The 26,662-nt window shown below is 41.9% G+C and overlaps 1 protein-coding gene across 1 annotated transcript; it reads left to right on the plus strand.

The window, feature by feature from the left end:
• The first annotated feature begins 253 nt into the window (after positions 1-253).
• Positions 254-26,267, plus strand: LOC307188906 (phospholipid-transporting ATPase FetA-like). The gene is made up of 12 exons (XM_079926566.1): positions 254-833; positions 2,734-2,777; positions 9,619-9,784; positions 11,609-11,797; positions 12,517-12,632; positions 17,957-18,121; positions 20,256-20,367; positions 21,650-21,755; positions 22,106-22,253; positions 22,794-22,977; positions 24,455-24,678; positions 25,987-26,267. Exons 1-12 carry the CDS (start codon positions 677-679, stop codon positions 26,116-26,118), a joined length of 1,743 nt encoding a protein of 580 aa, XP_079782692.1. The 5' UTR covers positions 254-676; the 3' UTR covers positions 26,119-26,267.
• Positions 26,268-26,662: the final 395 nt, after the last annotated feature.

The following is a 26,662-nucleotide window of genomic DNA, read 5'->3' on the forward strand; positions in this document are numbered from 1 at the left end:
GAAAACTCAGATAAAATGAAAAGGAGGCTATTCTAGGGAAAAGCTGCCCCACAGGCAGGCTGGATCTGCCTAGAAATTTATCAGAGGGTCGTCAGCTCCTGTAAGCTGTTTCTGAGTCTCACAGATCTTTCCCTTCTGAAACAAAGTGCTATTTCAAGTCTGAAGATTCTCTCTCTTCCCCACCAATGAGTTTACATGACAGCAGCAATAACTCTCTGATTAAGCCTAGGCTACGTTTTATAAATTAGCTCTTAACTCTGGCAGGCCTTGCATTATTGCAGAATTTCAAAAATTTTGGAAGAAAGGCTGTAAAGGGAGTATGCCTCAGCAAAGTTAATCAGTATGTCTGGTAATCAAGTAAAGCCTTGAGTGATAATGGTCAAAGTCAGAATTACAATGGGTTGGCTAGTATGTCTGGTAATCAAGTAAAGCCTTCAGTGATAATGGTCAAAGTCAGAATTACAATGGGTTGGCTAGTACGAAGGGTCCTTCAAGATTGTAGGTTCCCAAGGAAGATATTCTGATTTTCATTTCTACCACCGGACTGGTAGGAAGGAAACCAGGGTGATGAATTTGCTTGCCCTGCTTTGACCCAGGACCCTTCTTTTCTTGCTTTCTCCTTAGTGTTGAGATAATAAGATTGGGCAACAGTTTCTATATCAACTGGGATCGGAGGATGTTTTATGAACTAAAGAACACACCAGCACGGGCTTGTACCACCACCCTTAATGAGGAGCTCGGCCAGGTCAAATACGTGTTCTCCGACAAAACAGGGACCCTGACTCAGAACATCATGATTTTCAACAAGTGTTCTATTAATGGGAAATTCTATGGTATGCATATTTTTCTGCTTTCCCTGAGTCTTGGGGAAATATTACTTTGCAGATTGTTCTCAAGAATGATCTATCTCTAAATCTATATGCCTCTAAATTCACATTTACTTCTTAGTCTCACAACCTGCCCTGTTCACTAAGCAAAGCTCACCTAGCCCATTCAGTTCTAACCAAAAGCATTTATTTAGCACCTTTTAGATGCAATCCATTGTGTTGGATGTTGAAAATATGAAGATGTATAAGAATTAATCTCCGTCCTCAAGGAATTCCCAATGTCTGGGCAATGTTAGTTACTCTCACATTAAATCAGATGGTGCAACCAGCATATTTCTGAAGCTGCTATTCTCCTGATTCCCGCTCAGACCAATAAACACTCTAGAAAGAAGCCATCAAAGGGTATTCAGAGTTTGATGTGTCTCCCAGGCCCAGTTATTCATTTATTTCCTGCCTTAGGCATAAGCTTGTTTTTGTGATAGTGTTAAGTCCTTATATGTGTGAACATTCATGCCCACTGCACTAACTAGCTAAGGAAGGCAATCACATCTAAAAAGATAGACGCCTGGGGTGTTTCTCTGGGATTATGAAAGAGCTTTGAAACTAGGAAGATGTGATAGTTGCAAAACCTTGTGAATGCACTAAATGCCCCTGAATTGTACACTTTAACATGGTTACTTGTATGTTATATGAATTTCACCTCAATTAAAAAATTTTTAAGTTAAATTTTAAAAATAAAAAAATTAAAGTCAAAATGTTAAAAAAAGCTAGAGCACTCTAATATTTTCTATTACCCCTGCCAAACAAGTTTTCACACGTATAAACTCTGAAAGCTTATTTTTGGATGGTTGATTTGGGTGAGGATCTTAATTTTCTTACTCATTGTATGACCTGACCATATACTGGGTAAGGGTAAGGATAAGGTTGAAAAGGGTCATGGGTGTTTCTACGCTTGGCATCAGACTGTCTTCCACCCCCATTCTGTCTATGCTGTCTACTGGCCAAGAATCCTAAACATTCCAGCACTACTTTCACGTATCCTCTGGGTAACTTTTCTGATTGAAAGGCTTCCGGAGGTACGAAGTCCCTCATAAATGACTAGCCTCCAGCCTCAACTCACTCACACTTAAGGAGAAGAATTGCACCCCAAGCAGCATTATTCTTACCATTGGCTTGAGGAAAGGAGCTCATAGGGCACTGAAAGCTAGGTGGCCTGAGGGGATTCGAGGAGCTTAACTGCAAGTCTAGGATGATAGAATCAGAGGGAATAAGCTTTTAAAAATCCTCCTTTAAATTACCATATGACCCAGTAATTCCATTCCAAGGTATATACCAAAAAAAAGAAAAGAAAAGAAAAAGAAAACAGAGATTTAAACAGATAGATGTATGCCAGTGTTCACTGCAGCATTATTTACCATAGACCAAAGGTAGAAACAACCCATGTGTCCATCAACAGATGAATGGGTAAACTAACGGTGGTATATCCATGTAATGGAATACTCAGACATAAAAAATAATGAAGTTCTGACACATGCTACAACATGGATGATTCTTGAAAACATTATGCTAAGTGAAATACACCAGACACAATAGGAAATATTGTATCATTCTACTTATATGAAATATCTAGAATAGGCAAATTCATAGAGACAGAAAGCAGATTAGAGGTTACCAGGGGCTGGGAATAGGGAAGAGTAAGGTTTTTGTTTAGGATGCTGAAAAAGTTTAGGAAATATATAATGGTGATGGTTGTACAGCATTGTGAATGATGTTAATGCCACTGAATTGTTCACTAAAAATGGTTAAAATGAAAAATTTTATGTTATACATATTTTACCACAATAAAAAAATATAAACCCTTCTTTAAAACCCTTGCCAAATGTGTATTCTATTTACTTACCAACAGGTGTTGTCTATGACAAGAATGGACAGAGGGTAGAAGTCTCGGAGGTGAGTGATTACAGCGCCCTGTGAAATGCATGTGGGACCTGAGTGAGGCTGCGCCGCACAGCAGCATCTTTAACACAGATTGGGATTCCCTTAGCCCCTGAAATATTACAGCTGTTATTGGCCCCATAATATCAGAAAGTATTATATAAATGAACTCTGTTTATTTGAGGATATTTGGGTTTGTGTTTTTAAATGAAATTAGCTTATTATAAGAAGGTGATTATATATAAATAATATATAAATTTTTTAAAGTAAGGAACATCTGAAGAAACCAGCAAAGGGATGAATCCTTGAGCTCATAAAAATGATCTAGGAGAGCAAATGAACAGTGATTTAAGATACTTTTTGGGAAGACATTACATTACTTGAGAATAAATTCTAATTCTACATATGAATATTATTTTCTGAATAGTGCTATTAAAATTTCTTTTAAACACAAATTAATTAATTAATTAAAAATGAAAACAGCTTTATTGGCTTTTTCTATTTAAAAAATTATCTGTGTTCATGATAAAAAAAAATTCAAACAATATAGAAATGTATGAAGAAGAAAATTAAAATCATTCAGTCCCATTTAGATAACCAGTGTATAATCTGGGAATATTTATCTTTTCAGATGTTTTTCGTATGTATATATACACACATATACACCTAGGTCTAGTAGGTAGGTAGGTATGTAGGAAGGAAGGATGGATGGATGGATCGTAGCATGCATGCTATTTTCAGCCTCCTTTTATTCACTTGACACTATATTGTGGCCCTCCGTCCGTGTCAGTATATTTAGGTCTACATCATCATTTTGAATGGCTGTCGTAGCCAATTACATTGATGTATCTTAATTGATTTAGCCAATCCCCTATTTTTATTCTGTTGTCTCTTGCTATGATAAACAGCATTATGATAAGCATTCAGGTACATACATTTTTGTCTCCTCTTCTGAACATTATTTCCTTAGAATAAAGTCCTGGAAGTAAAATTAGTTGGTCAAAGGGTGGCTAGATTTTTAATGCACTTAATAGTGCCATACTGCTCTCTGGATAGACTGCATCAATTTATAATCCCACCAAAAAATATGAGAATTCCTCTTTTCCCATACTGTATCCTTGTCAGTACTGGGTATTAATATTTCAATCTTTAGAAATTTAATTGTGAAAATCATATCTCATTTAATTTACCTTTCTTTGATTACTAATCAGATTGAATCATTTTATGTGCTTATTTTCCTTCCTCTTCCCAATCACTTTATTGCCCATTTATACTTCTTTTGTGAATTGCCTGTTCATATCCTTCATCCTTTTTTTCTTATTTCAATGGTCTCCTTATATAGTAAAAATACCAACTTTTCCTTCATCTGGCACATATGTTACAATTATTTTTTTCTATTTTTGTCTTTTGTTTAAAGTTTTTTGTTTAGAAGTTTTTAATTTATGTAATTAATTCTATCAGTCTTTTTCCTTTATAGCTTCAGGATTTATGACATACTCAATAGTCCTAACCCACACAATTGTAAGAATATTTTCCTTTTCATTCTTCCTGTCTCTGGCTGGTTCAATTTTACTGTTTTTTCCAGTATTGGATCTCAACTTCTGTTTATGGGTTTGATTTTAAGCATCCCTTCATAGGGCTTCTTCCATTGCATTCAGGATACTACTCACCCTATTGCTTTCCTACTAGAACCAATTCCAAACCTTTAGCCACTTGACTTACGTACTAAACAGGTAGCTCCAGCTCCCAACTACTGCCTCACCCTTATCCATCCAGAGAGATTGGAAATGGGGAATAAAATCAGTATTTGCCTTAAATCCTCTTCCAGGGACTTTGCTAATGACCTTGGCAATATAAACAAAGTTATAGCTTCTAGGGAGTAAATTGTTACCCTGGAGTTACCTTTCTCTTCCTCCTCCTTTTGCTACTGATCGACCATAACACATTTTCCTCTGGATCCCTGGAATCTTTGTTCTCTTGTAAGCAAACACCCACAGCCTTATCTTTTCATAAAAATGCTTTCTTCTCTCTACCTTGATTGAAAGATGACTTTCCCGGAGGAGATCCCTTTTCCTCCATCTCTCGTACTCCGCATACCAAAATTCCAAAGGTATTGTCCTCATTATCCTGTGCCACTTTTCCTTTTTTTTTTGGCTGCCTTGGGTCTTCATTGCTGCGCATGGGTTTTCTCTAGTTGCAGCGAGCGGGGGCTACTCTTTGTTGCAGTGCACGGGCTTCTCATTGCAGTAGCTTCTCTTGTTGCAGAGCACGGGTTCTAGGAGCACAGGCTTCAGTAGTTGTGGCACATGGGCTCAGTAGTTGTGGCTCACGGGCTCTAGAGCACAGGGTCAGTAGTTGTGGTGCACGGGCTTAGTTGCTCCGCGGCATGTGGGATCTTCCCGGACCAGGACTTGAACCCGTGTCCCCTGCACTGGCAGGCAGATTCTTAACCACTGTGCCACCAGGGAAGCCCATCCTGTGCCACTTTTAAACTATTACTTTTTCGCCCTCATATAATCTTTCTTCCTGGGATGCTTATGACTTCTAGCTATATTCCTTTTTCTTCTTGTCGTTGACATTTACAAATCTTCTGGCTTCTCCACTTCATTCACTGAGGACCTTGAAACCTTAGCTCATATTTCCCCTCTCTACCCAATCCCTGCTATCATCTTGGGTGGTATTGGCTTATTTACGGATGATCTAGCAACATAGATGCTTTCAGATGTCTAAAAGAATATATCTTTCAAATGACTTTTTGGACTCAAAAAAACCTATATCATCCATTTCTATGTTATCATGTCACCATCCAGAAGTGTACTACTCTGAAATTGTAAACTCCTTTGTCATGATCTCTGATCACAAACCTTATTTTTCCAGTTCTCTTGATACTTGATTCCTAGTATACCTGCTTTCTTATCAAAGGAAGATTTACAAACTCTCTGTTCTCCTTTTTCTCTGTCAACCCCTTGTGACTTTACTTTCTGTCCTATCTTGCCCCCCATCTGTACCCAAGATCATAAGCATCTTCAATACCTTACTAGTTCTCCCTTTTTTTTCCCCTCTCTGATCGCCCAACAAATCTCAACCTTGAATTAACCAAGCCATCTACCATTCTCTGTTTCTAATCTCAGAATGCCAAGCACTTTTTAGGGATCACAAGCCATTACAAATTCAGAGACTCCAAACTCTTCTGGGCTTCCGGTGCCACTTGGATAATTTTTTAATCTATTTATGGTGAGCTTAATTCTTAATTTTCCATATTAGCTATTCCAAAATTCACCACTCTTGGGCCTTCTACCACATCCCACTCCCTTCTCCCCAGTGTGCAATAGATGATATTGTTTTCTACTTTGCTGAGAAAAATCCAAACTATCAGCTAAGTACCCTTTTCTGTACAAATATCAGAACCCACCTTTACCTCCTTTCCTTCAGTCTCAACAAAAGGTATAACTTTTTCTCTCAATACTAATCTCCTCATATATTCTGATTCCATGCCTTTCTACTTCTTCAGGAACCTCAGTCAATCCTGTATTCTCTGTTTCTTAATATCTGAAACTTATCCCATTATATGATTCTTTCCCCTCAGCTCAAATCTATCCCTTCTTTAAAAAAACAAAAAAAAAAAAACACTTACTACATACATACAATGGAATATTATTCAGCAATAAAAAGAAATGAGCTATTAAGCCACGCACACATATATACACAGAAAAGGGAAGAACTTTAAATGCATATTGCTAAGTGAAAGAAGCCAATATGAAAAGGCTGGGTACTGTATGATTCTAACTGTATGATATTCTGGAAAAGGTAGTAGTTGCCAGGGGTTTGGGGAGGGGTGGAGAGCAGGATGAAGCACAGGAGATTTTTAGGGCAGTGAATCTATTCTGTGTGATACTGTCATGGTGGATTCACTACATTATGCATTTGTCAAAAACCACAGAATTGTACAAAGCAGAGTGAACTCTGCTAGTGTAAACTATGGACTTCAGTTAATAATAATGTATCAATATTGGTTCATCAATTGTAACAGATGTACCATACTAATGTAAGGTAAAAATAGGGGGAAATGTGGAGTGGAAAGAAGAAAGGAAATATATAGGAACTCTGTACTTTCTGCTCAATTTTTTTTTATGAATGTAAGACTGCTCTAAAAAATGTAGTATTAAGTTAAAATAAAATAAATGTGTTAAAGTAACCCTTAGCCCATTAACCAGAGGTAACCACTACTAATAAATGTTTATATCTTATTTTGTTCATTTTTTAAAGCAGTTAGAACTTTTCCTTCATCCTGCATTACCCTCTGACTCCATCAGTCAGTCCAAAATGTTCAACCATATGTCAGACTCTGAATAAATGTTAAAGGTTCAAGGAAAACAAAGGAAATTTGTTCCCTACCTTCAGAGTTGGCAGACTAGAGGAAAAGTGTATAAGGAAATAGACAATTACAGCAGTCTTTATAACTCCTCACCTTTCATTCATTCCTCATTCTACCCTATATAATTAGACTCTGTCCTATCATGGCCACTGAAACTAGCCAAGGTCACTAATGACTACCTTGTTGTTAAGTCCTTACCCAATTTCTCTGCAGATTTTAACACTTAAAACTCCACTTTTTATTAAAGCTCTCTTGTCCCTTGGCTTCTGTTAAGTAACTCTCTTCTTGTGTTTTCTTCCTGTATGATTGTTTTTCTCATCTTCTTGGCCATAGGTACTGATGTTCCCCCAGAGCTCTATTATTGTACCTCTTTTCCATCTTTATAGTCTCGTGTTTTTACTGTCTTTAACTACTGCCTACTTACTAATGACCTCCAAATCCATACATCCAAGAACCTTTTTAGCTCCCTCCCTATCCATGACCAAAGCTAAAGATATCCTATAAAAACTATCTATAGCTATGTCACAGAATCTCAAAGAGTATCCTCAATTGCCTCCTCTACCCTCCATTCTGAATTCGTTTCTTCTCATCTGATACCCCCGGTTTCCATCCTTTTGTCTAGTACCTGGATTTGCCATTCAATCTTATTCAACTGGGTGTTTAACTTTCAATTGCAGAGTAATTCATGAATACTGCTCCTCAGATCATGCTGTACTGCAGCTCTAAGCCAGCCCTGCCTCAGTCCTGTACCCAGCCAGGTCCAGTGTTCTCAAACATTACTTGTCTGGAAGGGGATATTAGAAACTAGCTCAGATCTCTTACCTGAGCTTCAAACTATATATGCCTGCTTTCATTATTACCTTTATGTCCTTCAGGTATCGCCAGGTCAGTCTGTCAAAAATCTCCTCCTGCTGGGTATCCTATCTCAGTGAATGGTCTTACCATCTATCCCAATTAGGATACATAAAATTATTCTTAACTGTTTCTCTCTTTCACTTGTCATATCCATGTCATCAAATTCTATATTTTCAAATCATACCCTTAATTTAATATTTATTATCACTACTTTATCATTTCTCTTGTGAATTACTGACTGGCTTTCTAACTGGTCTCCTTGCTTTTCGTCTTGCTACTTCCAGTATATTCTCCATGCTGCTACCAGAGGACTATATGATCATATGACTTTCAGCAGAAAATTGTTATGGTTCTCTATTGCATACAAGATGGTAATGCAGGATCTGCTTCATATCTACCTCTCCAACTTCTCTCACATCACTCACCAGCTTCTAAGTTTCAAAGAATGTACCAGTACAAGAGCCCAGTTATAGAAGAGCCTCAGAGGATGCTATATAATGAGTTATCTTAAATTACTAAACCCACAAACTTCCCAGAGCTCACAAGTCTGTGGTTGGCCAGGTCTAGGACTTGGCTCTGGACCTGACCATACTTCCTCACTATCATGACAAAACTCCCTCTAGATGGGTTATAGAGAAGAGCCAGTATAGCCCACTACAAACTTCCGTTTCCCCAACATAGCACCAAGCGGCGCAATTGTGTCTGTACTTGACACATTGGGGCCCAGCCCAGGTAGCACCACAACTACAATGGACTGGTGAAATATCCTTGAGAGTTCTGATATGGGCTGGAGAAATCTGTTAATAACACCACACTCCAGGGTGGGCATAAGAGAGTCTCAGGACCAAATTGAGCCAGAAAAGAATGTTTACCCCAGGTGCCTACCAGCAGCCTACCTGACGTGAAGAACGTTAGTCAACATCTAAAGGAGCCAAGCTCATAGCCAGGAAAATGGTAGTGAATATTAATATTAGGTCCACAGATTGAGGCAGGGTCAATAACCTTGAGGACTAGAGGCAGGAAGGAATCAGGTATGCTGAATCAGGTATGCAAAATGGTATAAAATTAAGTCTGTGAACAAGAAGTCTGTACTGAAGCTTCCTTGTTATACAGCCTTGCCTCTGTCTTGCAATATTTCTCTCTAGCCCCCTTGTGGGGTAAAATAGGGATAGTGCAACACAGTGATGTCATTGTACCTAGCTCCCTTCCCAGTTCCCAAAATCAGGCAGAGGACAGCCAGAGACAAGACTTTTTCCAGAAACCATTTACTAATAGGGAACAGCTACTCTCTAATGTCCTCAGGTTTGATTTATCATGGATTTGGGACTTGGAAGAATAGAGCCTGAAGATGGCCACTAATCATTCAGGATAGCTGGAGTAGAAAGAGGGCAAGAAGGGTCTGCCAAGCAGTGCTAGCTTGTCTCCTGTGTGATGGATCTTCTCCAAGTGAATGGATGGACCAGGTCAGAGCTACAGAGGCTTAGAAACCAGCACAGGGTCTCTTTCACTTATCTTGCTTTTCTTTTCCCATCCTCCTAAGAGTTCTCATCACATTCCAGAAATTGCCCCCAGGTCGACCTTCTATAAAGTGTCAAGCTGCTGTTTGTTCTGGCTTATGTGTTCCAGAAAACAGAAAAGGTTGACTTCTCCTACAACAGACTGGCTGATCCTAAGTTTTCATTTTATGACAAGACTTTGGTGGAAGCAGTGAAAAGGGGAGATCGCTGGGTACACTTGTTTTTCCTGTCACTCTCATTGTGTCATACCGTGATACCAGAAGAGAAAGTAGAAGGTGAGAAGGGGCTTGAGGCCTCATGGACTGAGAATATGTCATAGAGTCTAGGCTGATTGGAGGGGGGGATGGTTTGATATCGTTTGTAATGGCTTAATCTAAAGAACTTTCTAATAGGAAGAGTTGTCCAGCAATGGAATGGATAGTCAAGAGAAGTAGTGGGCTCCTAGTCACTGAATATATTCAAGTGGAAAACAACGTCTTTGTCTTAAAGAAGATTCATTCATTGGATAGGGGTCAAACTTGGTGCTATCTAGCGAGCTTCGGACCTTGAGACTCTGTAATATTCTGTCACAGAGTTTATCTGATTTATTGCCCAGATCAACCCCACTACCTCTGATAAGACTTCCTGAAGGATGAGTTGAGTCATCCTCTTGTTGCTTCACAATTTAAAGGTATCCCCATATACCCTAATTTCTTTAGTAACCAAATATGACTATGTCATCCATGAATTTATCAAAATCTTTTTCAGAAATTACTGATTTTAAATTAAGAAGACTTTTTTCCTTAGCAAACAAGAATTTAGGCAGCCAAGTAAATCACATCCTTCAAAGTCAATGTAGTCTTAATATAATACCACCATGAGTAACACCTTATATTTGTACATCACTTTATAATTTTACAAGTTGCTTTCATTTATATTACCTTCCACAATCTTCACAACAGCCCTCTGCAGAACAAGAAAAATGATCCTAGTTTTATAGCAAAGGAAACTGAAGCTAAAAGAAATTAAGTGCTGTACAGCAGAAACTAACACAGCATTGTAAAGCAACTATACCCCAATTTTTAAAAAAAGACATTGTGACGACTAAAATCCTATAGCTAAGAAAGGTAGAAATGGGATAAGAACCCAAATCTCATGTCTTCTGGCCCCATGAGCTCCCACCCTTCCACAAGCCTCTCCGGGTCTGATATTCCAAAAAGTTGGTATTACTTGAAGCATATTTGGACTTGTCTATGTTTACTGCCTTGAGTGACAAGGTAGGAAACACACAAGAAAGTAATCTTATTATCCCATAGACACATCTTATGTCTGACTTAAAATTATACTCCCCCACCTACCTTATTCACAAGTATAAGATTCTGATGATGTATAACTGTTTTTAAAAATCAAATTAACCTTCAAAAGAGAAATAATCTAAAATATATCTCAGGTTATGGGGATTATTCTAAAAGAGGAGTTCCAGAAATGTCTTGAGTAATATCAGATTGAAAGATTGATTCAACAGAGTAAGTCATTTACCTTCCCAGGGTGAGAGTTTCAAAGGTGACAATACTCATTCATATATATATATTTTTTTAATTGTTTACTAAACTATCAATCTTATTACCTTATAGCAGTGTTCATCAAAGTGCAGCCAGTCCTATGCAGGAGCACTTTATGTAGGACCATATGCATGAGACTCACTCAGGAGATTTGTTAAAATTCAATTTCCTGGGCCATCCTCCCAGATTTTGTGATTCTGGATTCAGTAAGTTTGGGTGGGGCCCAGGAACCTTCATTTTTAACAATCTCCCGAGCCATCTTTACCCGCTAAAGTTGGAAAGCAACTGCCTATGTTTCGTTTGTACACATGTTCCGTGTACTTCTGTAATACTAACTCAGGTCTGTGAAATGAGTTGAGAATATGGGAAAGAATGAAAAACCTGACCTGTTCTATGCAACCTGGCCTTTTAGGGCCAGGCTTGGGTGGAAATTTTGAAGAAAGATGTCCCCTCCTGGGCTCCATCTTTATGTAAGCCACTTGGAAGACAATCTCACTTCTGGGTGGACTTCATCTGCACATCTCTATGGGCTCTGGCTGCTCTCTTCTCTCCTGCCAGGTGAGCTGACTTACCAGGCTCAGTCCCCAGATGAAGGTGCCCTGGTCACTGCTGCCAGGAACTTTGGCTTTGTGTTCCGTTCCCGCACGTCTGAGACAATCATGGTAGTCGAAATGGGGGAAACCAGAATCTACCAACTACTGGCTATTTTGGACTTCAACAGTGTGCGCAAGAGGATGTCTGTTATTGGTGGGTGCCCCTCCTAGTCGGCCCTCTCCCCTTATTTGTCTTTCATATACATTCACACGTTGACTTTCCCCTCTATCTACACACAAATGTTTTCTCCTGCCCACATGCCATTTCACAGGCACTCTGCCTCAAATACAAATACATAGCCATTCCCACTTTCTCTCTCATAATCCTTTATATTTTCTCATATACACATATGTGAGCTTACTGCCATGTGCTAGGGCCCTTATTTAGTGATCCTGGGTAGTAGCTTGTCAGAACCCTCAAAGCCAAAATAAGAACAGAGAATAAACCCATAAAGCCTGAACTTGGAATAAGAAATGGGGGCAGACAATATAGAGGAAATTAATACTATCTTGCTCTCAGTTAGTTTGGGCCTCAGGCTGAAGGGGAAGAAAGTCATTTTTCATCCTTGGTCCTTATTAGGTGTGGGCCTTGGTCTGGAACTTGGACTTGAGAAGCTAAATGTGATTCTGTATCAGAGTCTTCCATAGGTGATACTGAACCCATGGAAAAACTGGTTCCAAAAGGTCCTCTCTCATTCTCACCAGCCCTCACCACATCACTCATCCTGTGTGACCACACATTGAGTGCTTAGCCCCCAAAGGTGTCAGAAACAAATGTCATGGGAACAGCCTCCTGCCATCTCTCAGTGGCCCAGACAAGTTCTTGTAATAATGGCCCTATATGGTTACTTTGCTTAATTTGCTTATCCTTAGTGAGGACACCTGAAGATCGCGTAATGTTATTCTGCAAGGGTGCAGACACGATCCTCTGTCACCTACTTCATCCATCCTGTAGATCCCTCAGAGACGTGACCATGGAACATTTAGATGTAAGTGTTTAGGTTGCAGGGGAGGGAAGCTGTGGATGGATCTGTGTATCTGGATGTGTGTCCATATATATGTCGCCATGTCAGTGTGTTTCAGTATGGGGTACATTGGTGTCTGTGTCTCTTTAATTGATAGAAGAATAAAAACTACCTCATTCTGTGGGATTCTCACTGACCACATTGCCACCTTCTGTGTGAAGGAGTTGGGTGGCCCAGGATCCCAGGGGCATGAAGAGGATTGTGTTGTCGGAACACTTACCACAGTCAGAACAGTTCATTCTATGATTCCTGGCTCGGGAGGTCCTGTGGTCACATCTAGAATTTGCTTTGCTTCAGAATAGGGCCTGCTGGACTTACCTGGTGGCACAGTGGTTAAGAATCCACCTGCCGGGGCTTCCCTGGTGGCGCAGTGGTTGAGAATCTGCCTGCTAATGCAGGGGACACGGGTTCGAGCCCTGGTCTGGGAGGATCCCACATGCCGCGGAGCAACTGGGCCCGTGAGCCACAACTACTGAGCCTGTGCATCTGGAGCCTGTGCTCCGCAACAAGAGAGGCCGCGATAGTGAGAGGCCCGCGCACCGCAATGAAGAGTGGCCCCCGCTTGCCACAACTGGAGAAAGCCCTCTCACAGAAACGAAGACCCAACACAGCAAAAATAAAGTAATTAATTAATAAACTCCTACCCCCAACATCTTCTTAAAAAAAGAAAAAAAAAAGAATCCACCTGCCAATGCAGGGAACACGGGTTCAAGCCCTGGTCCAGGAGGATCCCACATGCCGTGGAGCAACTAAGCCCGTGCACCACAACTACTGACCCTGCGTTCTAGAGCCCACGAGCCACAACTACGGAGCACGCATGCCACAACTACTGAAGCCTGCACACCCTAGAGCCCGTGCTCTGCAACAAGAGAAGCCACCGCAATGAGAAGCCCGCACACCGCAACCAAGAGTAGCCCCCGCTCGCCGCTACTAGAGAAAGCACGCGTGCAGCAATGAAGACCCAACGCAGTCAAAAATTAATTAATTAATTAAAAGAATAGGGCCTGCTGGTATGGGAGGCCCCACCCCACCAGCCATGATGGGAAAAGACTGCTTTTAGGGTATGGAGCAGAAGGCACCAGGCCTGGGCTATGTAGAGGACTGTTTGACACCGTCCTATGTTATTTACAGGATTAGAATCCCCATGGGTACCTACCTACACCACCCCACTTCCACCCTCTGGGACTTGAGATATATCAGAAAGAGAGATTGGCTTCAGTCTGCTGACATTAGAAGGGAAAACCAGATTCATGTTCGCTGGGGTTTCTACCCTTAAACCTGGATATATAAAGGGTTGGGGGAATAGGACAGGGGATGTGATGGGGAAGGGGCAGATCAGAAAAATATTTTAAAGAAGAAATAGGTTGGAGGAAGTGCTATTTTATTAGGGCCGTTTTGGCTTGGCCCCACGTTAACTCATAGAAGTCAGAGAGCAAATGGCCAAAAGGCACATGTAAAGATGTTCAGTGTCAGCCATAAGGGAAAAGCAAATCAAAAATCACAAGACACTACTTCACACCAGTAGGGTAGTTAAAATCGAAAAGATGACCAGACAATAATGAGCACTGCCAAGGATATAGAGAAATTGTAACCTTCATACATTGCTGACAGGAATGTAAAATGATGCAACCATTTTGTAAAACAGTCTGGCATTTCCTGAAAAAGTTAAGCATAGAGTTGTCATATGACCCAGCAATTCCACTCCTAGGTATATTCCCAAGAGAAATGAACATTTATATTCACACAAAAACGTGTACACTAATATTTATAGCAGCATTAGTCATAATAGCACAAAAGTAGAAACAACCCAGATCCCCATCAATGGATGAATGGATAAATAAAATATGATAAATCTGTACAGTGAATATTATTCAGTCACAAAAGGGAATGACATACTTATAAATGCTACAATGTGGATAAACCTTGAAAACATTATGCTAAGAGAAAGAAGCCAGTCACAAAAGGCCAATATTTTACGATTTCATTTATATGACATGTCCAGAATAGGCAAATCCATAGAACAGAAAGTAGATTAGTGGTTACCAGGGGCTAGAAGAAAACGGAATGGAAATGACTGCTGACGGGTACAGGGTTTCTTCGGAGGTGATGAAAATGTTTGGGAATAAGATAATAGTGATGGTTGCACAACTTTATGAATATATATATATTTAAAAACCACTTAATTGTATACTTTAAAAGGGTGGATTTTATGGTACATACATTGTATCTCAAGTTTTTGAAAAAGTCATTGAAGCGTCCCACATAGGACAACTCTTATGTCTTATACTGGTTTCCTGAGGCCACAGTTTTGCTTTTTTGTGTGTGTGTGTGTGTGTGTGTGTGTGTGTGTTTTATGGGCTACTCTGAAAACTTGTCTTTTAACCTTCCAGAACTCATGAATTAGGGTATCTTCTCAATGAGCATATATTCCACAGACTGACTTCAAAGAGGGGTCATAAAACTATTTCAGATCTTTTGACCTGCTTCCAACCTTAACAGATACCCATAGTAGAGCCTAAAACACTACAATCTATTAACTACTGAGGATACACCTATAATAGTCAAGTTCCAGAAACCCACTCATGCAGAAGCACAGCTCCAAGCCCTCTAAGACAGGAATCCAGCAAACAGGTCACACAAAAACAAGCAGCAGTCATAATTTGGCCCCAGGGCCCCAGTTTTCCCACCACAAGAGAAAAAAAAAACATACTAGTAAGGGATAAGTAAAAAATAATGTTAACACAGGCTGCTAAAGTATTCGTTGAATGGATTAGGAATCTGTCAGTGTATTGTTAAGCTTGCCAAGTCCTCTTATCAGTATCATGCAAAATCAGTTTCTGCCATATCTCTTCCTTCTTTTTTTTTTTAAATGGCTGATGTTGGGGCTTCCCTGGTGGCGCAGTGGTTGAGAATCTGCCTGCCAATGCAGGGGACACGGGTTCAAGCCCTGGTCTGGGAAGATCCCACATGCCGCGGAGCAACTGGGCCCGTGAACCATAACTACTGAGCCTGCGCGTCTGGAGCCTGTGCTCCGCAACAAGAGGCCGCGATAAGGAGAGGCCTGCGCACCACGATGAAGAGTGGCCCCTGCTCACTGCAATTAGAGAAAGCCCTCGCACAGAAACGAAGACCCAACACAGCCAAAAATAAAATAAATAAATTTATAAAATGGCTGATGTATATTTTAAATTGCTGAATATATATATATATATATTTATTTATTTATTGAGGTAAAATTGGTAGATGACATTATATAAGTTTCAGGGGTACACCATTATAATTTGATTTTTGTATTCACTTCAAAGTGATCACCACTTTGTCTAGTTATCACCCATCACCATACAATTGACCCCCTTCACCTATTTCACCCACCCCCCCAACCCCTTTCTCCTCTAGTAACCACCAATCTGTTCTCTGTATCTATGAGTTTGTGTTTTGTTTGTTCATTTGTTTGTTTTTTAGATTCCACATATAAGTGAAATCGTTTGGTGTTTTGTCTTTCTTTATCTGATTTATTTCACATAGCGTAATACCCTCAAGGTCCATCCATCTCGTCACAAATGGCAAGATTTCTACTTTTTGTGGCTGTGTAGTATTCCATTCATCAATGGACATTTAGGTTGTTTCCATATCTTGGCTGTTGTAAATAATGCTGCAGTGAACACAGGGGTGCATGTATCTTTTTGAATTAGTGATTTCATATTCTTTGGATAAATACCCAGAAGTGGAATAGCTGGATCTGGATCATATGGTGATTCTATTTTTAATTATCAAAAAGACAAATAACAAAGGTTGGAGAGGATGTGGAGAAAAGGGAACCCTCATACACTGTTGGTGGGAATATAAACTGGTAAAACCACTATGGAAAACAGTATGGAGATATTTCCTTCCTAAGAAGTCTCTTGAGATCTTCTCTCAGCCTTCTTTTTTATAGCTTCACCTGCCAACAGTACAGAGGTTTAAGAGATAGCATTCTCTGCAGATACTGCCTTATATTAATTTTACCTGACAGCTAACATGAAGTACTCAGGAGTTACACAGAGAACTAAGAACAAAATATCAAGATGATAAATTCTGTTTCTCTTTGCTCTTATAATGCCAAAGTGAATTATTTTGAAGCTCACTATTAAGTTATTATGGGGACTTCCCTAGCAGTCCAGTGGTTAAGACTTCACCTTCACTGCAGAGGGCACGTGTTTGATCCCTGGCCGGGGAGCTAAGAAGATCCCATGTGCCGCGCACAGTGCAGCATCTAAAAAAAAAAAAACAAAACAAAACAGTGATTATGTAGAATTGTTATTCAATTCTCAACACACAAAATCTGCTTCTAACCCTCCTTCAGTTAAATATGAATTGTGCCCTAAACTACCCACACTCTCACCTAGCTTTCCTTATAACCAAGAGTATACTTCCGTAAGATAGTTAGCTATGCGTGGTTAGGATATATTGGTGGCCAAAGAGCAAAAGATGCTGACTCACCCAGAGAGCATTTCAGCAGTGGCCTCATTAACACTACCGGCAATGACTAATTAACTGAGCCACCCAGCTGTAGACAAATACACAAATTTGCTATTTGAGATGCCCATTGAATACTTGATGAACGAAGGCAGGGAGAGATGAAAATAAATAAATGTAAGCCTGTAAAAAAACAGTAACACCCTTGATTATTTGTTATAAGAATTCCTTTGTACTTTTTTTTTTTTTTTTGCGGTACGCGGGCCTCTCACTGCTGTGGCCTCTCCCATGGCGGAGCACAGGCTCCGGACGCGCAGGCTCAGCGGCCATGGCTCACGGGCCCAGCCGCTCCGCGGCACGTGGGATCTTCCCAGACCGGGGCACGAACCCGTGTCCCCTGCATCGGCAGGCGGACTCCCAACCACTGCGCCACCAGGGAAGCCCCCTTTGTACTTTATTACTCTCTTCTTTCTCATCTTATAGACATCATTATCTTCTCTTTAGAGGGTGAATTATTATCCCAATTTTACAAGAAATAAATCTAGAAGGCGTCATTCTTTACGAGGGTCGCACAGCAAATTACCTAACAACAGGTGGAAGTTAGAATCTGCTGTCTCCCAGATGTACTCTCAGCCTTTATCCCCAGCTATGCTGGCACCATCCTTAGGACGTTTGACTGAGAAAACTGAACAGGTGCTTTCTGGTTAGGCTAGGTACTAGCCCTGTGATATTAACCAATAAACCCTATCTTGCAGGCAGATGGAGCCTGTGGGGTTACTCTGTCATTCCTTAACTCAGCCCTAACCCAGCCCAAGTGCACACATGTCTTCCAGGATTTTGCCAGTGATGGCCTTCGCACCCTCATGGTGGCCTACCGAGAACTGGACAATGCATTCTTCCAGGACTGGAGCAGGAAGCACAGTGAAGCCTATCTGTCTTTGGAGAATCGGGAAGATAAAATATCAATGGTCTGTGAAGAGATCGAAAAAGACCTGATGGTTAGTGTGAGGAAGCCAGGGACAGATTGGAGGCAGGATTGGGGGCGGGGGAGCAGTCGGGAGACTGAGCAAGGGCTCTGAGAATGGGTTCCAGCAAATCATAGGTTCAGGCTCTCTGGATACTAGATACTGGAATCCAAGCTGATTCAGGATATCTTGGATCTTTGAAATCCATAAATAAGGAAAGAATGTACTTGTAAATTTCATCTTTCTGGTAGTGTTTCTTATCCCAAAGCTGTCCACAGAAGCTAAGAAATCTGGAAGAAATCAGGGTCTGAATAATGTACAAATTAGATGATCCAGAACTAATTGATGGAATAATCAAGACAATAATGTCCACTCATTCATTCAACATATTTATTAAGTGCCTCCTATGTGCCAGGTACTGTTTTAAGCCCTGAGCATGTAGTAGTAGGCAAAACAGACAAAAAAGTAATATATATACAGTATGTTAGGTGATGACAGTTCTATGGAAGAAAATAAAGCCAGGAAGAAAGGTAGGGAGTATCAGCATATGTGTGTGTATTGTAGAGGGTAGAGTATAATTGCTATTTTAAATAGGGTGCTTAGTCTTCACTATGAAGGAGACATCTGAGCAGAGACCTGAAGAAGGTAGCAAACCAAGCAGATCTCCGGGGAATCAGTTTTCCAGAAAGAAGGAACAGCAAGAACAAGGACCCTGAAATAGGAGCAGACCTAATTTGTTAGTAGAACAGTAAGGCAGCTCATGTGGCTGGTACAGTGTAAGTGAGGAGGAGACAATAAAAGGACATGAAACAGAGAAGCAGTAAGGGGTCTTGACAGGCCCGTATAAAGACTTATAGTGAGCCATGGAAAACAGTTGAAGAGTTCAACCAGAGAAGTGATGTGATAGCTTTTAAAATGATCAGTCTGGCTGCCATGTTGAGATTATACTGTAGGGGAGCAAATGCAGACCCAGGGAGACCATTTAGAAAGTAGTTGCTTTTCCGGTTTGCAAGGCAGAAATAGAGACACAGACGTAGAGAACAAACATATGGACACCAAGTGGGGGAAGGGGGGGTGGAATGAACTGGGAGATTGGGATTGACCTACTTACACTAATATGAATAAAATTGATAACTAATGAGAATCTGCTGTATAGCACAGGGAACTCCACTTCACTGTACAGTAGAAACTAGCACAACATTGTAAAACAACTATACCCCAATAAAAAAAGAAAGAAAGAAAGTAGTTGTAATAGTACAGGTGAGAAATGATAATGGCTTGGACCAGATAGAAGTAGTGGAAGTGGTGAGAAATGGTCAAATTCTGTACACTTTTAAAAGTAGCACAAACAGAATTTGCTGATGGTTTAGATTATAGAATATGATAAAAGAAGTTAAAGATGACCCCAAGATTTTTGACCAGATTGATACAGGCTCTGCTATAAAAAGAGAAATTGCTGATACCAAATGGGAAAATTCAGAGATCCCAAAGGTCACAAATCTCCTTCCATAGTCAGTTCTGTGGTTAGTATTTCTAGTCTGTCCTTTTAGAGGCCTAGCAGAAATCAGTCAGTAGTTTGTGCGACTGTCAGTTCCTCAGACCCAGTGCCGGTGCCCATCCCTGTGTTCAGTCGGTACTATTAGGGTATCACTGAGAGACGGCATGGTGTTGGACCAACATACTTTCAATGTAGTGTGGGAAAGGCCTTGAAAACCTTAGAGGACCTCAGTAGGTACAAACAAATGAAGTTCACCCAAGCCCTTTTAGAGTTGAAAGAAAAACTGGAGTTGGATTTGGGGATCCCTTGTCTGGGACCCACTGCTTTTGGAGACCAAAGCCAGGAAACGTGCTGTGAAGCAAGGGAGAAGTGAGAGTGTGTTGAGAAACAGAGGATTTAGAGGTGGCACAAAGCTTCATGTACGACTTGGGCAAGTCTTTTCCCTCTTTGGTTCCTTATATTCTATGTTTCTAAATGTGATTTCAGTGTGTGGTTGTAAAGCTGTCTGTTGAGGGGCAGAGTGTAGTGAGTTTTATACCATTGGGGTCCTCGTGCCAGGACACAGCCAGCTTACTAGAGAGGATGCTGAGGTGCCAGTCGAGTTGTTGGGTACCACTAAATGCAGTGAGCCTCTTCCTTTGCCTCACTCACTGATATTTCTGTTCAAAGCTGTTAGGGGCCACAGCCATAGATGACAAGCTGCAGGATGGAGTACCCGAGACGATTATCACCCTGAACAAAGCCAAAATTAAAATCTGGGTTTTAACTGGAGATAAGCAAGGTAAAGGGGAGCTCCTTGCCTGACCAATTCTCTTCCCTGTCCACCTTAGCCATTTCTTCTTTTTCTTTTTCATTTCCTTTTTTTCTTAGCCATTTATTTGACAAATACCTTATAACCCAGGTCAAGTCCTTAGAGGACACCTTCACTCCCAGTCTTGCATATAATTTGCTAAGCATATATAGTACTTTATGCCAGATACTGTATTAGGCATGGAGAACACAGAGATGAATCAGTCAGACATGGCCTCTGTCATCCAGGAACTCACAAGCTAAAAACTTTCAGGGTTGTCTTTGACTATACCCTCTCTGTTGTCCCAAAGATTTACTCTCTTACCATGTTCCACTAATTCTTCTGAAAATCCTCTTAACTATGCCACCACCCTAGTTTAGCCTTTGTCCCCTGTTGGCTGTACTTCTGCAGAAACTTCTGAACTGATCTGTCTCTTGACCTTATTAATTTCAATATAGCCTATGTACAACCATCAGTTTAACCTTCCTAAAATACTGCTTTTGTGATGTTACTCCTCTACTCAGGTACCTACAGCAACTTCACATGGTAAAGTCGGACTCCACTGTCTGGACTTCAAGACCTTGATAATCTGTTGCTACCTACACATCCTTATCTCCATCATAATGTGACCATATCTTCATTATGTCCCGAACCAATTCCTATTCTATGCCCTCTGTTTGGATTGTTTCCCCATTTGAAATTCTTTTTCCCCCTAAACAAATCTTACTCATCCTTTAAGGCCTTGCTATAAGAAACTTTCTAAGACAATTGCAATCTCTTCTCTGAATTTTGATACTACTTGTAGCCAAGGTTCAGGACTTAATTAAAAAAAATTGTTTTCCTTAGTATGACTTTATTCCAAATTCAAGATTTCTTGATGTAAAGGAAAGACTACAACCTAAATATATCTCAGTCCCCCATAAAATCTAGCATAGAAACAGGCACAGTGCTGTTCAAGGAAATGTACCCAGATTGCCGGAAGTGAATACAGACAGGAATTGCTTTAAGAAATAAGGGAAGGCTTTGTAGAGAAAGCTAAGCCAGAATGATCCTAGTTATTGATAAATAACTTGCAAGTCTGTACCAGGTAGACATTTTCCTCTGGATGTTTGAATATAGTCTCCACTGGCTCACGAAAAACACACTTTGACTGCATCCATGGCAAATATGGACATATGGGCTCTGCAGGCCACTGTTTAGTGCCTTTGTACCTGTATACTGTAAAGACCCTGTTCCAGCCAAAATGCGACCTGTGTTCCCCCTTGCCCTGCAGAGACTGCTGTGAACATTGCCTATGCCTGTAACATATTTGAGGATGAAATGGATGGGATGTTTATCGTGGAAGGCAAGGATGATGAGACTGTTCGGCAAGAACTCAGGTACGATGGGAGAGCTGCCACAGCCTGTCCCTGGAACCAAGATTTCCCACCCATCACTTCACCCAGTATGGCTCCTACAGTACCAGAAGGAACAGAGAAGAAATGGGGGAGGGAAAAACAAAAAAACCTAAAATATTCGAGAGAATTTTGTGAAGAAGCATTAGGGCTCAAGGAGTTGGAGTGTGGAGGTGGAGAAGTGTTGTATGTAGATGGTCTGGGACCTAAGGCAGTGGCAGGTCTCAGAAAGCAGTTGAGTATGAGGCCCTGGGAGGTGCTCTGCAGAGGACACATTTTCCTTCCTAAGCTCTGGGGCTTCAGATCAGACACTAACCATTACTCTTGGCTTTCAGGTCAGCAAGGGAAAAGATGAAACCTGAGTCTCTACTGGAATCCGACCCGGTAAACAGTTACCTCACCACAAATCCCCGAATGCCCTTCAAAATACCCGAGGAGATGCCCAATGGCAACTACGGCTTGATCATCAATGGCTACAGTCTGGTGGGCAACACAGACCTACAACTCTGTTCTCTTCTTCCAAGGAATTTTTTCCTAGGTCCAACCCAGGACCTAGGAAGGAAATTTCAAGATCCTTTTGCTATTCCATGAGTTACCCTATTCCCTCTTCCTTCAGGTACCCTTGCCTGTCAGACACCTTTCCCCAGCCTTCTCTAGGCAGGAATAATGAGGAAAGAGAAGCCAAGGGCATAGTCCTTTCTTATCCAAATTCTTCACTACTGATGTGGCCCATCACATAGGGGAAGGGGGGAAGTGAGCAGAACCAGGGCCTCCAAAAAATCACTTGGCCTTATAACCCAGTCAATTGATTTGACCCAGTGAGAGACCCTCACTGGTTTTCCACTGGAGGCTGGGTCAGGATGCCTAGAACTGACTTGCGGGCTTGGCTGCCCTTGGGAGTGGAGCACCTGGGGAGAAGCTCTGCCTGACAGGGGAGTATGGAGGGGAAGGAGAGGGCCTAGGAAGGTTCTGTCCCAAGAGTCTTGGGGCAGCCTGGAATGTGGGTGTGTCCTGGTGCTGCAGGCCCACGCTCTAGAAGGGAACCTGGAGTTGGAACTGCTGCGAACGGCGTGCATGTGCAAGGGAGTGATCTGCTGCCGGATGACACCCCTTCAGAAGGCCCAGGTGGTAGAGCTGGTGAAGAGGTACAAGAAGGTGGTGACACTGGCCATCGGGGATGGGGCCAATGACGTCAGCATGATCAAAGGCATGTGAGGGATGGAGGGGCTGTAGTGCCTAGCCACGGGCTTGCTCTTCCCTTCTTCCATGGGCAAAACTGATCTGGGTGGCACTGTGTTGCTGGCTCACTCTCCTGCATATCATATGTATTGTACATTTATAGTGTTTTGCAGCTTCATTCGTGTTCCTCTACACCTCAGTTCCCACTTGTTTACACATCATTACACCAGCCCACATCCACAGTCATGCACACACATTCAGATTCATGTATGTTAACACTCACACACACTCAGATACCCATGGCTCCAATAAGAACACGTGTGCATATTCACAGAACAACAGGCTGTGCAACTACAACGCCATCTTTCTGAGATGGCATCAAAGCCCACAGAAAGGACCCCTGGGCAGGAGTCGTGGTCTGTTCCTTTTTTGAAGGCTGTAGGGCTGAGCAATGTTAGACAGACTACAGGGCTGCCCAACCAGGGAATTAGCTGTGCAGCCTGAGGCAGGGATCTTTTCCTCTCTGAGGCAATATTCCCAAGAGCTTGCCCTGACTCCCCTGGCTGGAGAAGAACAGCAAACTTACTGATGCTTCGGACCAACAGAAGCAAATGGCTGAAACTGGTGCTAATTTCAGCTGAATGTTGTTAGCCTCCAGCAACTTGTGGTTCTGTGAGATATGGATAACATCTAGGGGTCCTCTAGTCCAACCTCTCCCCGTACTGGAAACACTAGCAGATATTCCAGCCTCGGCTTCAATACTAGGAAGTGTTCTTGCTCTTTTCCCCACTTTCTAGAACTTCATTGGCTTTTAGAGCCTTAGAGGTTTCAGTTATTCTGTTAAGCAATGTAATAGGTATATACCAGAAGATCAAAGAATTTGGCCTATATTACAACAGACTGATTAAAACTTTTAGAAACTTAAGTCTTACCTTCCATCAAGCATAATCCTTGCTTTATCCAGAAAAAGTCACCTTAAGCTTCCTGAAGAACGCGTTTCTTACTAACAAAGTATGTACATCACGTATTCCTCCCAACAGTTGGATTTTGGCTCCTTAGGTAAACTTAGGTAATTAAAAACTATGTTAGGTTGACATTCATCCTGCGTCTTTAATTGATTTAAGTGACTTCGAGAGATAACAAGAAATTTTTACCTCAGCATCTGGGCAGTAGGGAAGAGCCCAGATGGCTATAGTAGGTGCAAAACCATCAAGGACAGTTTTCTAGTACTAGCTGTACGTGGCGTTCTTGAGTGGCAGCATCCGAAACAAAGGGCAGATGAAGGAGTTGTTGTCTGACTTGTGGGGGAGGGGCAATCCACTAAGGAGAAAAGACTCCATAAGTGAGTGCCACCTTGAGCTGGGCCCACCAGTGTTTTTCAAATGTAAAATAAGGGGCTTATGCAACATGATCTCAGCCTTCCTTTTACACTTCCCGGCACTTCCCAGGCCGGGAGCCCAGAAGACAAGCTCTGTGGCTGAGAAGTTTCTGGGGTTTCTTTGCAGCTGCCCACATTGGAGTCGGCATCAATGGCCAGGAGGGAATGCAGGCCATGCTCAACAGTGACTACGCCTTCTCCCAGTTCCGCTATCTTCAGCGTCTACTCTTGGTCCACGGCCGCTGGTCCTATAATCGCATGTGCAAGTTTCTCAGCTACTTCTTTTACAAAAACTTTGCCTTCACTCTGGTGCACTTCTGGTATGCCTTCTACAGCGGGTTCTCTGCACAGGTAGGAAGTCAAGTGGCATTCCCCACTCTCGTCAACTGGGTCTTTTCTAATCGCCCCCCACTTCAACCAGTTCAAACCCCTTTTCTCCTCTAGAGACGTGTGTATGACGTGCTGTCATCTATCCATTAAACTCCTCACCCATGATGATCCCATCTCCTAACCCGACACTTAACCTTAGATTTCTAAACACTAACTTTTCTGTCCTGGCTCTGACTTGGCCTTGACTCCTACCAACAGAACTCTCCCATGAGATATTTTCATCTTTTCCATGACACAGAGACCTAGAATTTCCAAACATATGTAATGGGGGTGAGGGTGAGATTCCTGGATCTGGGAGGGTTTTTAGGGTCCAGAGTAATCTTTATGGAACAGGCTAAGTCTCAAGGGGCCTTTGGGTCTTGCCAGACAGACTAGTTCTGGCATTTACCTGTAGCCATACTTGGAAACACAGCTTCCCTTTACTTCTCCTTCCTCACCCAGACATACCACACTGCCAAACACACCCTATCTTTCCTCTAATGAATATGAAGCCTCCCCCACAAGTGGGGAGAGGTGACACTTGGATGTTGATGTTCTACGAGAAGTCCCTTTTCCTATGAGAAGTTTTTCAGGAGTCTCTCAAGGATTCCCAAAGAGAAACAACCTCAGGAATGATTATCTTGGGAGATCCCTACTACCTTTGTTACCTTGGGCTCCAGGGGAAACAGACCAGTCAGCAGACAATAGTAGGCTTGTCTACCCCTAGTGTCTAACAAAGCCAGCCTGCTTTGTGGGAGGTGTATGTGTATGTATGTGTTACTGCTGACCTCTTGTGGTTAGTAAAGAAAGGAGCCCTCTCTAGGCCCAGAATGAAGCACCCAGCTGGGGAAGGGTCATCGGGTCTGTTCTGCTTGCCAGTGTTAGAAAATGTCCAGGGTTATAGAAACTACTGAATGCCATAAGCAGATAAAGAACCCAGAGGCTTACATGCCTGGGAGTGCAGGGCTACACCTAGCATTCCCTAGCAGCCACTCTGGGTCCTTTCTGTGTAGGGAGGAGCAGTACAGGTCATGGTGGGGTTGGTCTAAATCAGCCTTGTCAGGTTGGCCACAAACAAGTTTGATGTGGACTTACCCCAGCCTGGGACCCAGGGACCAAACAGAGTCTGGGGTCAGCCTTCTCAGTCAGATTTCGGAAATCCAAATCCTGCTCTAGGTTGGTATGGTGATGGGTAGGTGGAGGGCAGAAGGGCTTCTCTTGGACCTGGGAGGTGGAGCTGAGACTTTGGAGAAGAGAAGAGTCTAAGAAATCTCCTTGGTATTCTTCCAGACAGTTTATGATACCTGGTTTATCACTTTCTACAACCTGGTCTACACCTCCCTCCCTGTCCTGGGCTTGAGTCTGTTTGACCAGGTAAGACCAGCAGCAAGCCTGTTAGGGCTGAAGCCCCTGGGCCCTTGAAGAGTATTCCCAGGAGTGAGGAGGACAGCAATAGCCAAGCTCTACAAAGTCAAATGTAAATGGAATAATTTACAGAGCAAGGGAGGGAGCTGATCACCTACAGAGGTATCATTGGATAAAGTAAAGAATCCTCTGCCACAGAGAATAAACATCAGTTGTAGAAATCCAAGTTTTCCTGTGTGAATTTTATCTTTGTAGAGAGAAACACAGAAATTGTGCTGCAGAGTAAATCGAGTGTGTAAAAAAGTGAAAGGAAATAGAGTTATTGGTGCAGGACTAGGTAAAGCAAGGGGCTTCAAGAAAGGAGCGACCCATAGAGAGATAATGAGATAAGCCAATTCAGGGAGGCCTAGGTGGGAATCCTGAAGGCCAAACATGGGAGTATGGGTATATGATGCCTTGAATCATAGGGAGTCAGCCTAGGGGATACCATTTAGCCCTCTCAGAAATTCCCTGGGCATTGAGGGTCCTGGTGCCCTACCTCTCCCTCCTCTTCTACCCAATCTCCAGTCCTGGGCACATGGAATAGAAAAGGGGCCTCCAA

The sequence above is a fragment of the Stenella coeruleoalba genome, assembly GCF_951394435.1.
Source record: "Stenella coeruleoalba genome assembly, chromosome: 7".
NCBI lineage: Eukaryota > Metazoa > Chordata > Mammalia > Artiodactyla > Delphinidae > Stenella > Stenella coeruleoalba.

Coding starts and splice junctions, on each gene's coding strand:
- LOC307188906 (XM_079926566.1), top strand. CDS start 677: ATGTTTTATGAACTAAAGAACACACCAGCACGGGCTTGTACCACCACC. Junction 834..2,733: donor TATTAATGGGAAATTCTATG/GTATGCATATTT, acceptor ACTTACCAACAG/GTGTTGTCTATGACAAGAAT. Junction 22,254..22,793: donor TCATCAATGGCTACAGTCTG/GTGGGCAACACA, acceptor CTGGTGCTGCAG/GCCCACGCTCTAGAAGGGAA.